The sequence below is a fragment of the Halichoerus grypus genome, chromosome 5 (assembly GCF_964656455.1).
Source record: "Halichoerus grypus chromosome 5, mHalGry1.hap1.1, whole genome shotgun sequence".
NCBI lineage: Eukaryota > Metazoa > Chordata > Mammalia > Carnivora > Phocidae > Halichoerus > Halichoerus grypus.
In genome coordinates this window covers 167,991,919-168,005,665 of record NC_135716.1, presented here as the reverse complement: position 1 = coordinate 168,005,665, position 13,747 = coordinate 167,991,919, and the positions used below count along the sequence as shown (strand labels likewise).

The window sequence follows — 13,747 nt, the reverse complement described above, 5'->3', positions numbered from 1 at the left end:
GACCCCGCCTTTCCCGGCCCGGTCCCCAGGACGTGGCCCGCAGCCCGCTCGCCCGCCCCCCTCGGTCACGTGAGCAGGGCGCTCGCTCGCTCTCCATCTCTTTCCCTCCCCCCACCCTCCCTTCCCGGCTCTTGGGAGTGCGAATTTCGCTTGGAACGCTAGCACCGCCCCTTCTCCCAGCCCGCAGGCGCAGGGCGCAGCCCCGCCCATTGCGTGACGGGGGGCGTGTTCTAGCGCCCAAGGATGACGTGTTCTTCCAGCGCCACGTTGTGAGGAAGTGGAGCGGTTGAAAGGCGCCGGGCGGTGTGGAGCAGGTGCTGGGTTCAAGCGGTGAGCGAGAGGCGAGAGAGGTGACTGGGCGGGGAGACGGCTGTGGGAGAAACAGAGGGGACAGTGGAAGAGATGAGTGAGGGAATAAATAATTTGGAGAATACTGAGATTGGAGGTGATGGGGGCGACACCTGAAGGGTGTTGGAGCGCAGAATGGGAAACGGTCTTGGGGAAGATGGAGAAGGAAGAAGCAGGGAGGGATCAGGATGTAGGTACTATGAGGTGGCAGGAAGCAGACTTGGATGTTCAGGAAAAGTCAGTGCAAATACCGAGGAAAAGGGGATAGCAGCAAGGTCCACCAAGCCAAAACCAAGGAAAGGCCTCTGCCCCGAAGGTCTCATTGGCTTATAAACTCTGGGTGGTGAAGAATTATAGCCTTAGACCAGTGTCTTTGGATCCTAAACCTGGCTACTCTCCACAGTCCAGATAAATCCCTACAAAGTCATCCGAAGCTGTTTGCAAGCTCTGGTGATTTATTCTCTTTCTTGTTTATCCAAGTTTACCTGGCTGGTGTCTTCTTGTTCTGGGCTCATCTTCTGCCAGGGCAGGTGCTATGTCATGGATCAAGGAAGGAGAGCTGTCACTTTGGGAATGGTTCTGTGCCAACATCATAAAAGTGAGTACCAGTTGGTCTCCTGGTTAGTTGGGTAATCTTGTGTCAAAAGCAATTATTATTATTATTATTATTATTTTTAAAGATTTTATTTATTTATTTGAGAGAGAGAGAATGAGAGAGAGCACATGAGAGGGAGGAGGGTCAGAGGGAGAAGCAAACTCCCTGCAGAGCAGGGAGCCCGATGCGGGACTCGATCCAGGGACTCCAGGATCATGACCTGAGCCGAAGGCAGTCGCTTAACCAACTGAGCCACCCAGGCGCCCCAAAAGCAATTATTATTAAAATTGAGTAACACAGGGCGTCTGGGTGGCTCAGTTGGTTAAAAAACTGCCTTCGGCTCGGGTCATGATCCTGGAGTCCCAGGATCAAGTCCCGCATCGGGCTCCCTGCTTATCAGGGAGTCTGCTTCTCCTTCGACCCTCCCCCCTCTCATACGCTCTCTCTCTCATTCTCTCTCTCTCAAATAAATAAATACAATCTTTAAAAAGAAAATAAAATAAATAAAAATAAAGTTGACTAACACATGATGTTAAGTGGAATTTAACAATGGGACCAACAAGTCTTTGAATTGCAAGGTAACTTCCAGGTCTGCATTTCTGGCAGATTATTGCCCTAACTTTCACATTTTCAGGAACCCCAGCACCTCCCCATATCATTGGGCAACCTAGACTGTTAGGTCTTCCTTATAGGGAACTGAAATTTCTTACTTGGAACTTTAATCTATTTTTCCTTGTACTGTTCTCTAGATTTAGATAGAATAATCTTTCCTTGATGTTGCAGTAGAGCATAATGGTTAAGAGTTTGGGCTGTAGAGACAGACAAACAGAATGAAAGTCTTAGTCTATCATTTATTAACCATGTGACTTTATATGGTTGTTTTGAGGATGAAATGAAACATACACCGAAAACAGTGTCTAGCGGTTCTTAATTACTGCTATTATTGGGGCTGTTTTCAGCTGTTTGAAGACTACAATCATTCTATTTCCTACACCCACTTACTTCCCCAAATCTTGCCTCCGCTTTTTTCTGAGGATCACAACAATGTTACATTTTCTGCATATAACAAGTTTAAGATTGAAGCCAGTCCGCCTGGTTTTGTCTTTCAGCTACAGTCTGTCAAGCAGTGGGTAGCAGTGAATTTATGAGTCAGCAAGCCTTGTACCCCACTCCCCCATACACATTCACACACAAATGCCAAGTGATCTCAGGCAGGCCAGGAAATAGAAAGCATCTTCTTGGGGAACCACGGCAGTCGTGTGTTGGGAAGAACAAGCTGCATGACTTGACTGGAATTTTTTTTTTTTTAAGACTACACGTGGAGGACAAAAGCTGAAAATGTTGGAGAGGCGTGGGGAAAGCAGTCAGTGACGAGGCCCTTCAGTGAGGGAAATTAGGCTAAGGAGTGTATTTCTGCTGCAATAGACAACAAAAGGCAGCTCTAAGCCAGATAAGACGTTTTATTGGGTCCCCAAAATGTCTTTTTTGTTTGCTTTGAAATGGCTTCTGACATTTACATTTTGATAAAAATCCTGATGCTTGGCTTCTCTTGTGTAATCAGAAGAGCAACAACATTGAGCCCCCATTCCTGTGTGGCAGCAATTGGATAGAGTGGATTCCTCTTTTCTGTGGAGGATACCCTTGCTACTGGACCACAGCCAGCAATATCCTTCCTGTGCCTTCCAGGTGGAGACATGAAACCAAAGTGGTGGTCAAGTGCATATGGTTAAAAGATGAACTCTGAAAGCATACGGATCTCAGTTTGAATAACCACTTTGCCTTTTCTTAGCTGTGTGTCTTGTACAAGTCACTTGACCACTCTGAGCCTGTTTTTTCACCTATGAAATGAAGCTAATACTGTTTACTTTATAGGTTTATATGAAAAAAAACTGAGATGAAGTAAAAAAAAGCCTAGCATAATACTTAGCATGTAGTAGGTGCTCAATATAAATGAATATATATAAATGAGTAAAAGCGCTTAATACCCATTTGTTGAGCCAAAAGCCCAAAATACCCAGTACTCTTCCTCAGGGGCACTTTTATCATCTAACTCAAGCCTATCAGCCTGGGGTTTAGTGTCTCCTTGTGTGCCTCATTTGTCTTCTTACTTCACAGGCGGGCCCAATGCCCAAACACATTGCCTTTATAATGGATGGAAACCGTCGCTATGCCAGGAAGTGCCAAGTGGAGCGGCAGGAAGGCCACTCACAGGGCTTCAACAAGCTGGCTGAGGTGAGTGTGGGTGGCAGAACCCAGTGGGAACAGTGTGTGAAGAATGGGACTATAGCTACAAAATCAGGCCCTGAGTTTACTATGGTTTGAGAGTATTTTTTTAATAGCTGTTTGTTTTGTTGCTTGCTTGCCTGCTATAGGTCTCATATCAACATTAACAGAAATTAAGTTATATAGTGAATCATCACAGAATATTAGAAATAAGAACACAATTGACTTCTCTTACCACCTCAGTAAATCAGCAGTCTATAGTTTTCTGTGCTTCATCCCAGTCCTTGTAATATGTTCTAACATGACTTAACATTTATAAAATTACACATGTATTTTTAGTAACTTTATTTTACGTGGTATTTTGGCAAGTCTTTTTCTAGGTTGATATATAGCTTTTCTAACTATATGTTTTAATACCTATAGAATATTTTATTACAAGGATCTGACATAATTTGTTTAGCTGCTCCACCATTATCAGATCTTATAAATAGTTCCATTTTAAAATAAATTCTTTGAAGTAACATTTCTGGAGCAACGGTAGGGTGACTGCCTATCCTGGTTTGCCTGAGGCCTTTTATTTTTTAATTAAAAAAATTTTTTTTTTTCCAAGATTTTATTTATTTATTTGACAGAGAGAGAGAGAGACAGCTAGAGAGGGAACACAAGCAGGGGGAGTGGGAGAGGGAGAAGCAGGCTCCTGGCTGAGCAGGGAGCCTGATGCGGGGCTCGATCCCAGGACCCTGGGATCATGACCTGAGCCGAAGGCAGACGCTTAACGACTGAGCCACCCAGGCGCTATTTTTTTATTTTTATTTATTTATTTTAAAAGATTTTATTTATTTATTTGACAGAGAGAGAGACAGTGAGAGCAGGAACACAAGCAGGGGGAGTGGGAGAGAGAGAAGCAGGCTTCCTGCCGAGCAGGGAACCCGGTGCAGGGCTCGATCCCAGGACCCCAGGATCATGACGTGAGCCGAAGGCAGACGCTTAATGACTGAGCCACCCAGGCACCCCTGCTTGAGGCCTTTTAGCGCTTAAACTGGGAAAAGTGCCAGACAACCTGGGTCATCACTCTAAGCAAAGATCAAGGGCATTTTATGCTTTTAATGCATGTTGCAAATTGGAAAACTTTAAATTTAACAGTAAGAATGGAATATGGTCTGTCTTTGTGAAGCTAGCTTTAAGAAGAATGGAAATTCGGTCTGGAGAGTTTTTGCCTTGAGTGAGTGGATGTGGGGCTCAGTTGAACACCCTGAGGAGGTCTTTAGGTTTGGTGACCGCATCTTCTCTTTTGTGACTAAGTAAAAGGCAGTTTTGCGCAGTGCTTAGGAGCTTAAGCTCTGGAGTCACTCAGAACCTGTGGGCACCCCTGCCCTGCCACTTCTGGCTCTGTGACCTGCAGCAGGCTAGCTTCCTTTTTTTTTTTTTAAAGATTTTATTTATTTATTTGAGAGAGAGAGAACGAGAGACAGAGAGCATGAGAAGGAGGAGGGTCAGAGGGAGAAGCAGACTCCCTGCCGAGCAGGGAGCCCGATGCGGGACTCGATCCCGGGACTCCAGGATCATGACCTGAGCCGAAGGCAGTCGCTTAACCAACTGAGCCACCCAGGCACCCCAGGCTAGCTTCCTTTTGCCTCAATTTCTTCATCAATAAAATGAAGACAACAATAATCTCTACTTCCGGAGATTATGTGAGGATGAAATAAAATGGCATGATGAAAAGCATTTGGCAAAAGATTTGGCATAAAGTGCTCAAAAAGTTGGCAGTGTTATCATTAGCAGCTATATTGACTGGTCAGTGGTAGGTTCTGACCCAGATGTGCCAGCCAAAAGGTAGCTTCCCTGTCGTCTGTGGAGCCTAAGTCCATTCACGTGTCAGGTTCTCATTGGTAATTTTCCCAAGGTGGCAATGAATTGAGTTGTATGTATGCCTGTTAAGGGATTAGAAAGACAGCTCTCTTCAGCTTTGTTTCTTCAAGTTCAGTTCTGATTGAATGTCTTCTGTCCCCTACCCTTAACCTACAGGCTCCCTATCTCAACACTGTTATTCTTAGCTGTAGTTAGTTCTCTGCCTTTAGTGGTTCTGGAGTAGAGCAGCCCCAAAGGACTGGGTTTAATATGAGTTTCACTTCTCTTTTCATTGAGGTATAATTTCTTACGGTGAAATGCACAAGGTGGGGTTTTGACCGTTGCATTTACCCGTCTAATCCATACCCCTGTCAAGATAAAGAACATTTCCGTCTCTCCAGAAAGTTCCCTTGTGCCCCTCCCTTCCCAGTCAAACCCTGTCCCACCTCCTCTTCCCCTCTTGAGGCAACCATTGTACTGATTTCTATCACTAGAGGTTAGTTTTTGCTGTTTTAGAACCTTATATAATGGATTCATACAGTAGAGTTGTAGCCTTCTGACACATTTCTTCCACTCTCTGAGCCTCAGTTTTTCTCCTCTATAAAGTAGGCGTGAAGACAGCAATGCCATTCTCAAGAGGTTGTTCAGAGAATCGAATGGAATAATGTATGTGAAAACCCTGTGTAGCCTTAAATGCTACACAGCTGTGTACTCGATGCCTTTATTCTTATAACTCATCAGCCTCTCAGTCTAACAGAAAAAATGAACTTGTGCTGAGAGTAATAATTCCTTGTGGTATTTTTTTAAGATTTTATTTATTTATTTGGGGGGTGGAGAATGAGCAGGGGGAGGAGCAGAGGGAGAGGGACAAGCAGACTCCTCACTGAGTGTGGTGCCCGACGTGGGGCTCGATCCCACGACCCCGAGATCATGACTCTGAGCTGAGGTCAGATGCTTAACCAACTGAACGCCCCTAATACCTTGTGTTTTATATTGTCCTTCAGCCACCTTGTGAGTGATGGATGGTGCTCCTGTTTTATAGATAAGGAGACTTAGGCCCACAGAGGTTAAATGATTTGCCTGCAGTCACATAGCACGTGCGCATTGGAGTTGGGGACTGGAACCTACATCTTTACTCTGTCGGTAAAGAGTTCTTTCTGGTAAACCACAATAGCACCAGCAGAGCAGTACTCATTAAGTTCGCATTTTTCAGTTTCTCAGGTGGTAGCTTTCTGTTTACTTGGTTTGTTATTCTGACAGAAACACTGGTGTTATCCTAGCTTTACTTGGTTTGGGGAGGAGAAAAGTCTGCCTCTCACCTCCAACGCTGAGTCAGAGCAGAGGCATCTCTTATTTCCCTTCCTGCTCTTCCTTATACCCTAGCTCCTTGCCTTCTCCCTCTCAGACCCTGCGCTGGTGTTTGAACCTGGGCATCCTAGAGGTGACGGTCTACGCGTTCAGCATTGAGAACTTCAAACGCTCCAAGAGTGAGGTAGACGGGCTAATGGATCTGGCCCGGCAGAAGTTCAGCCGCTTGATGGAAGAACAGTAAGATTCTGTTGGAGGGGGGAGCGTGCTCTTTACACCATAACCCTCACCTCTCTTATCTCAGGCTTATTTAAGGAACTCTAAACCCTTTTAATGCTAGTCAGATCTCTTCGATGGCATCTATGGCAAGCTAGTCCCCCCCCCCCTTTTTTTAAGGGGGCATTTATCTGAGGATATAGAGGTATTTCACAGAATTTAAGGACAAGTATAACCAGCCTCAAGCAAAACTGAAACCAGGAATTGAAATCCATTAGAAGGGCCTCTTCCTACTCTCTGCACTCCACCTTTCTCTGCTTCAAGAGAGCAGCCCAGAATGAACTAAAGCCCTTAATTAATAGCCCACCTTAGATTTCTACCCCACGACCAATAAACTGTGATCAGGGGAGTAGCATGAAAGAAATGTTGGAAAAGTCCTTTTAGTCATCCTAAACATTACTATGCTGCCCTATATATTCTCTTGGAAGGGACAGGATGACGTGTACGAGGCCTTTATGGGGAAGACTCAGTACTGTTCTTAGCTGTCACTAAGTTTAAACTAACTTAGGAAGCAGTGCCAGAAAGGGACAAAGAGGAAGTTTGATGGAGATTATTTGCTTCAAAGTGTGGAAACCTCCCCAGCCAGGACTGCCCCAGACTCTTCATTACAACCCTTTTCTGCCCAGCTCTTCCCTGTACCAGGATGCAGGGAGATGAGAAAACAGAGAGCCTAGGGCACCAGTGGAGCTGGGCCTAGAACAGTTTTCTCATTTCTGTCCCAGTGTGGGTTTTGGAGTGGGGAGGGTAGCGAGGCTTCTCTCTGTCCATATAGGATAATGAGACTTGGCCACAGACCTAGCTTCCTGGTCCCCAGCAGAGCCCGAGTGGCTCAGAGTTCCTACCCAAGGGCTGGGGTTGGAGGCATTGGGGGCACTTTCCAGGTATTCAAATTCTTCTGTACGTCACACTGATCCCACCGTTTTAAAGTATTTATACTGTGTGCCAGGCCCTGAGCCTGACATGTATTTTCATTTAATATTCACATTATCCTGTGAGAAAGAGATTATTATTATCCCAGTTGTAGAGAGGAGGAAAGTGAAAACCAGAGAAGTTTAGGTGTGTCTCCTGGGTCACACAGCTATCAGACAGGCAGAGCCAAGACAGACAGGATCTTTCCAACTCCAGAGCTGAGCTGTTGTCTGCTACACTGTGGTCCGAAAGACAGGAGGTAATCTTAGAGTTCCTGAAAGATCAAAATGCATAGCAGTAGGGTGCTACTGAGATTGCTCTAATCAGTCAGCAATAGAGAAAATGGTCTTAAGTTCTAAAGTCCTGGACAGAACAAGAAGAAATCTTATCGGTGGTTTTCCAACAATGTGTAGCAGAACCTTAGAGTTCTGAGGAGTGGGTGTGCAAAGAAGCCAGAGGGAATGGGGCACAGGGTGCTGGTTGGCATTTACCTATTTTATATATTGGGCTTCTGTTTAATGTGTGACTTGAAGAAAGTTTTTGGCTTTAGGAAGGTTGGAAAACCACAGGCCTAGTTCAGTTTCATCAGTTGGGAAACAATCCTAGTGGATAGAAGTTTAAGGCATGCTCATGGTCACACAGCAAGCTCATGGCAAAACCAGGTTGGGAACCCAGATCTCCTGGCTCCTGTCCAGGGCTTTTATCTCTCCTTCCCTATAGACCTCACTCAAATAACCTGACTGTTGTCTGAGAATAAGCACTTTCAGGTACCTTCTCTCACTCAACACAAGCCAGTGTGGAGAGTACGGCAGGGATGGTTATTACCCCCAGTTCACAGGGTGCGGGAAACTGAGACTCAGAGAAGCTTAGTGGTTATACAAGGTCAGCTAGTAAGTGCTGGCTCTAGGACTTGAATGTAGCTATTTTCCTTCTGGTTTTGCCTTGATCCGAGTATACATTTGCCTACTATAGCAGCTTCAATGGATTCTCAAAAACAGGTGGTTAGATCTTGCTTCGCTCTAGAAGCAAAGTGATGCGGGTTACAAAGTGATGCTGTGGATGCAGCCTTGCACTCTGGATCAGGGATCTCCAGGACCTGCCTGCTCTACAGGATACTTCTTGTTATTAAGTTCCCATTTTCCAAACGCTAGTAATTCAGTTTCTCCATAGTGTCCCCAGGCGAGGGAAGCTGGTTGGGTAACTGAATTCAATTCTGCCCACTGTGCAGAGTTTGGGAATACTATATGGAGGCAGCAAGATGCCATGATGAAGAGGACAGGCCCTGGAACCAGGCTCCCTAGGTTTAAATTCAGCTTTCCACTTACCACCTGTCTGATGTTGAGCAAATTACCTAACCTCCCTGTGCCTCAGTTTCCTCGCCTGTAAAAGGGGAATGATAATGGTGTCTGCCCCGAAGGTTGGTGTAAGGATGGAACATATTGATGTGTGTAAAGCACTTAGACCAATGTCTGGCACTTAGTAAACATAAACTTAATGATGTTGCTGTTATTAACATCTTTTACCAGAAGGTACAGAAGTAATGAACAATATAGCTTCTGCCCTTGAGTTTATTCACTTGTCAAAACGGGACAGGATACATAAAATGTAACTTGCCAACAAGGACGCATGAAGCCTTGTAATGTGTGGTAAAGGGTTTGGGTTCGGGTTCTCAGATCGGGCAGACCTGGGTTTTAGTTCTGATACCGTCTGACCTTGGGCCGTGTCTGTCTGCCTGTCCTGTCTGAGCTTCCGTTTCCTACTGTAGAATGGGGAATGTGGCAGACTCGGGTCCGAGCTGTTGAGGGGACATGGTGACACATGGCACACAGGGCAGTGCTTAGGAACTGGGAGTTGAGTGTTGGCCGTTCTCCAGCACCACAGGCTCTCTGTCCCAACCCTGCCTCCTTTTCCCGATAGGGAGAAACTGCAGAAGCATGGGGTATGTATCCGGGTCCTGGGCGATCTGCATTTGTTGCCCTTGGATCTCCAGGCGCTGATTGCACAGGCGGTACGGGCCACCAAGAACTATAACAAGTAAGTGTTCCCATCTCCCCTTAGTGACCGGGAGCAGCCTCTGACTCCCTGCGAGCTTCAGACAGACATGCTGGGCCTTTCTTGGTCTGCATTTGGTACAAAAGGCCAGGAGCGGTTTGGGATGCTTAGAGACTTCCTCAGTCTGCAGGGCAGACCAGCGATGGTTCTTAATACCTTGTCAAATGTGTGTGAACTCACACATACAGTTTTTTATCCTCTTCCTCCTTCATGCGCCTGCCCCCCATGATATATGCATATACATATGTTTACATATGCACGTATATATAATCATCATTATTATTATTATTTTACTTGACAGGGGCTTAGGGTGAAAATGAGCGTTATAAGGTGGGTAAGCTGTGGATATGGCCTTGAGCTCTGGATCAGACTTTTCCTTCCAGGACCTGCCTGATACCCCACATTATAATATATTCTGTCTCTGTCTACAGTATATTTCTGTCTCTGAAGACAGATCCTTCAAGAAAATCTTTTTCTGTCCCATCCTTTACCCGTGGAGAGGTTGACATTGGGGGGTCCTACAGGTGCAGAGGCAGAGTTCAGTAATCCAGACTTCAGTATGTGTGCCTTCGGAGTATGATATGTGTTTGGCAGTGGACTGGACTGCATCAGATTTCCTCCCTATTCTACTTTGCTTGTGCTAATATCACAGTGGATTCACATCCTCTGAAAGCTGATTAGCAGTAGAAGGAGAGAGGGTTAGGGAGTAAAAGGGTCATTTAGTGTTTGTCTTATTACAAAACTAGTAACATGTTTATTCTAAGAAAAGTTAGAAAACACAAAGAATTCATAATCTCACCTTTCAGAAATAGCCACGATTCACATTTGGTGTGTGTGTGTTCTTCTGGGGAAGCAGTACTCTGTAGGCAGTGACGCTAGTCCTTAGTCCCTGTCCTCTAGTAAATTATTCTCTTCTTCCTTTCTCAGGTGTTTCCTAAATGTCTGCTTTGCTTACACATCCCGTCACGAGATCAGTAATGCTGTGAGAGAGATGGCCTGGGGAGTGGAGCAAGGCCTGCTGGATCCCAGGTATCCCTGCTTGTTTAGCATAGTAACCGATAGGGAAACCAGGCGTGCCCTCTTAAACCATGTCCTTGGGCCGGAAGTCAACTCAGTGATGCATGTAGACAGATTTAGGGGCATGACCCTCCCCACACAGAGCTTAGGATAGGCTTATCGAAGCCTGCTTCAGAATTTCTGTGTTCACCACACCCCAAGAAGCCCCAGAAAAATGGTGTAGCAAGTAGCAAGGCTGTGGCATTCACTAAAAAATGATGTCCTTACACCTGAAACTAATATAACACTGTATGTTAACTATATTGGAATTAATTTTTTTAAGATTTTATTATTATTTTTTTTAAAGATTTTATTCATTCATTTGAGAAAGAGACAGAGCACAAGCAGGGGGAGAGGCAGAGAGAGAGGGAGAAGCGGACTCCCCGCCGAGCAGGGAGCCTGACATTGGGCTCGATCCCAGGACCTGGAGATCATGACCTAAGCCGAAGGCGGACGCTCAACCAACTGAGCCACCCAGGTGCCCCAAGATAAGTAATCTCTACACTTAACGGGCTCGAACTCATGACCCTGAGATCAAGAGTCACATGCTCCCTGACTGAACCAGCTAGGTGCCTTTGGAATTGAAATTTTTTTTTTTTAAGATTTTTCAAATTTATTTATTTGAGACAGAGAGAGAATGAGCAGGGGGGAGGGGCAGAGGGAGAGTGAGAAACAGACCCTCCACCGAGCAGGAAGCCGGATGTGGGGCCTGGTCCCAGGACCGCGCATGAGATCATGACCTGAGCCGAAGGGGGACGCCCAACTGACTGAGCCACCCAGATGCCTCAAAATTTTTTTTTTAAAAAGATGCCCTCTGGTGTGCCTGGGTGGCTCAGTCAGTTGAGTGTCTTTGTCTTAGGTCGTGATCTCGGGGTCCTGGGATCGAGCCCCATGTCGGGCTCCATGCTCAGCAGAGAGTCTCCTTCTCCCTCTCTCCCTCTGCTCACTCCCTCTGCGCACTCTCTCTCTGTCGCTCTCTCTCAAATAAATAAAATCTTAAAAAAAAAAAAAAAGATGTCCATGGGGAACCTGGCTCTCAGTCTGTGGAGCATGTGACTCTTGATACTCGGGGTCGTGAGTTCAAGCCCCACATTGGGTGTAGAGATTACTTTAAAAGTAAAATCTTTTAAAAAATAAATAAGTAAATAAAATCTTTTTTTTTTTAATTTTTTATTGTTATGTTAATCGCCATACATTACATCATTAGTTTTAGATATAGTGTTCCATGATTCATTGTTTGTGCATAACACCCAGTGCTCCATGCAGAACGTGCCCTCCTCAATACCCATCACCAGGCTAACCCATCCTCCCAACCCCCTCCCCTCTAGAACCCTCAGTTTGTTTTTCAGAGTCCATCGTCTCTCATGGTTCTTCTCCCCCTCCGATTTCCCCCCCTTCATTCTTCCCCTCCTGCTACATTCTTCTTCTTCTTTTTTTCTTTCTTAACATATATTGCATTATTTGTTTCAGAGGTACAGATCTGAGATTCAACAGTCTTGCACAATTCACAGCGCTTACCAGAACACATACCCTCCCCAGTGTCCATCACCCAGTCACCCCATCCCTCCCACCCCACCCCCCACTCCAGCAACCCTCAGTTTGTTTCCTGAGATTAAGAATTCCTCATATCAGTGAGGTCATATGATACATGTCTTTCTCTGTTTGACTTATTTCGCTCAGCATAATACCCTCCAGTTCCATCCACGTCGTTGCAAATGGCAAGATCTCATTCCTTTTGATGGCTGCATAATATTCCATTGTATATATATACCACATCTTCTTTATCCATTCATCTGTTGATGGACATCTTGGCTCTTTCCACAGTTTGGCTATTGTGGACATTGCTGCTATAAACATCGGGGTGCACGTAGCCTTTTGGGTCCCTATTTTTGTATCTTTGGGGTAAATACCCAGGAGTGCAATTGCTGGATCATATGGTAGCTCTATTTTCAACTTTTTGAGGAACCTCCATACTGTTTTCCAGAGTGGCTGCACCAGCTTGCATTCCCACCAACAGTGTAGGAGGGTTCCCCTTTCTCCGCATCCCCGCCAACATCTGTCATTTCCTGACTTGTTAATTTTAGCCATTCTGACTGGTGTGAGGTGGTATCTCATTGAGGTTTTGATTTGGATTTCCCTGATGCCGAGCGATATTGAACACTTTTTCATGTGTCTGTTGGCCATTTGGATGTCTTCTTTGGAAAAATGTCTGTTCATGTCTTCTGCCCATTTCTTGATTGGATTCTTTGTTCTTTTGGTGTTGAGTTTGATGAGTTCTTTATAGATTTTGGATACTAGCCCTTTATCTGATATGTCATTTGCAAATATCTTCTCCCATTCTGTCAGTTGTCTTTTGGTTTTGTTGACTGTTTCCTTTGCTTTGCAAAAGCTTTTTATCTTGATGAAGTCCCAATAGTTCATTTTTGCCCTTGCTTCCCTTGCCTTTGGCGATGTTTCTAGGAAGAAGTTGCTGCGGCTGAGGTCGAAGAGGTTGCTGCCTGTGTTCTCCTTTAGGATTTTGATGGACTCCTGTCTCACATTGAGGTCTTTCAACCATTTGGAGTCTATTTTTGTGTGTGGTGTAAGGAAATGGTCCAGTTTCATTCTTCTGCATGTGGCTGTCCAATTTTCCCAACACCATTTGTTGAAGAGACTGTCTTTTTTCCATTGGACATTCTTTCCTGCTTTGTCAAAGATGAGTTGACCATAGAGTTGAGGGTCCATTTCTGGGCTCTCTATTCTGTTCCATTGATCTATGTGTCTGTTTTTGTGCCAGTACCATACTGTCTTGATGATGACAGCTTTGTAGTAGAGCTGGAAGTCTGGAATTGTGATGCCGCCAGCTTTGCTTTTCTTTTTCAACATTCCTCTGGCTATGCGGGGTCTTTTCTGGTTCCATACAAATTTTAGGATTATTTGTTCCATTTCTTTGAAGAAAGTGGATGGTATTTTGATGGGGATTGCATTGAATGTGTAGATTGCTCTAGGTAGGATTGACATCTTCACAATATTTGTTCTTCCAATCCATGAGCATGGAACGTTTTTCCATTTCTTTGTGTCTTCCTCAATTTCTTTCATGAGTATTTTATAGTTTTCTGAGTACAGATCCTTTGCCTCTTTGGTTAGATTTAT

The 13,747-nt window shown here is 45.0% G+C and overlaps 1 protein-coding gene across 7 annotated transcripts in view; it reads left to right on the top strand.

Annotated features, from left to right (window-relative positions):
• The first annotated feature begins 197 nt into the window (after window positions 1-197).
• Window positions 198-13,747, top strand: part of DHDDS (dehydrodolichyl diphosphate synthase subunit) — a 32,498-nt gene continuing 18,948 nt past the window's right edge. For 6 of the 7 annotated variants that reach the window (XR_013448327.1, XR_013448329.1, XR_013448328.1 and 3 more), the window contains exons 1-6: window positions 198-330; window positions 829-946; window positions 3,059-3,175; window positions 6,420-6,562; window positions 9,425-9,541; window positions 10,487-10,588. Coding sequence is in view for 4 of the 7 variants with exons in the window: in XM_078073604.1 (XP_077929730.1) it covers window positions 884-946; window positions 3,059-3,175; window positions 6,420-6,562; window positions 9,425-9,541; window positions 10,487-10,588 (542 nt within the window). In the remaining 3 variants the exon portion in view is untranslated. Of the gene's footprint in view, window positions 351-828; window positions 947-3,058; window positions 3,176-6,419; window positions 6,563-9,424; window positions 9,542-10,486; window positions 10,589-13,747 lie in introns of all 7 variants that reach the window. The other variant, XM_078073603.1, reaches the window with a different exon arrangement.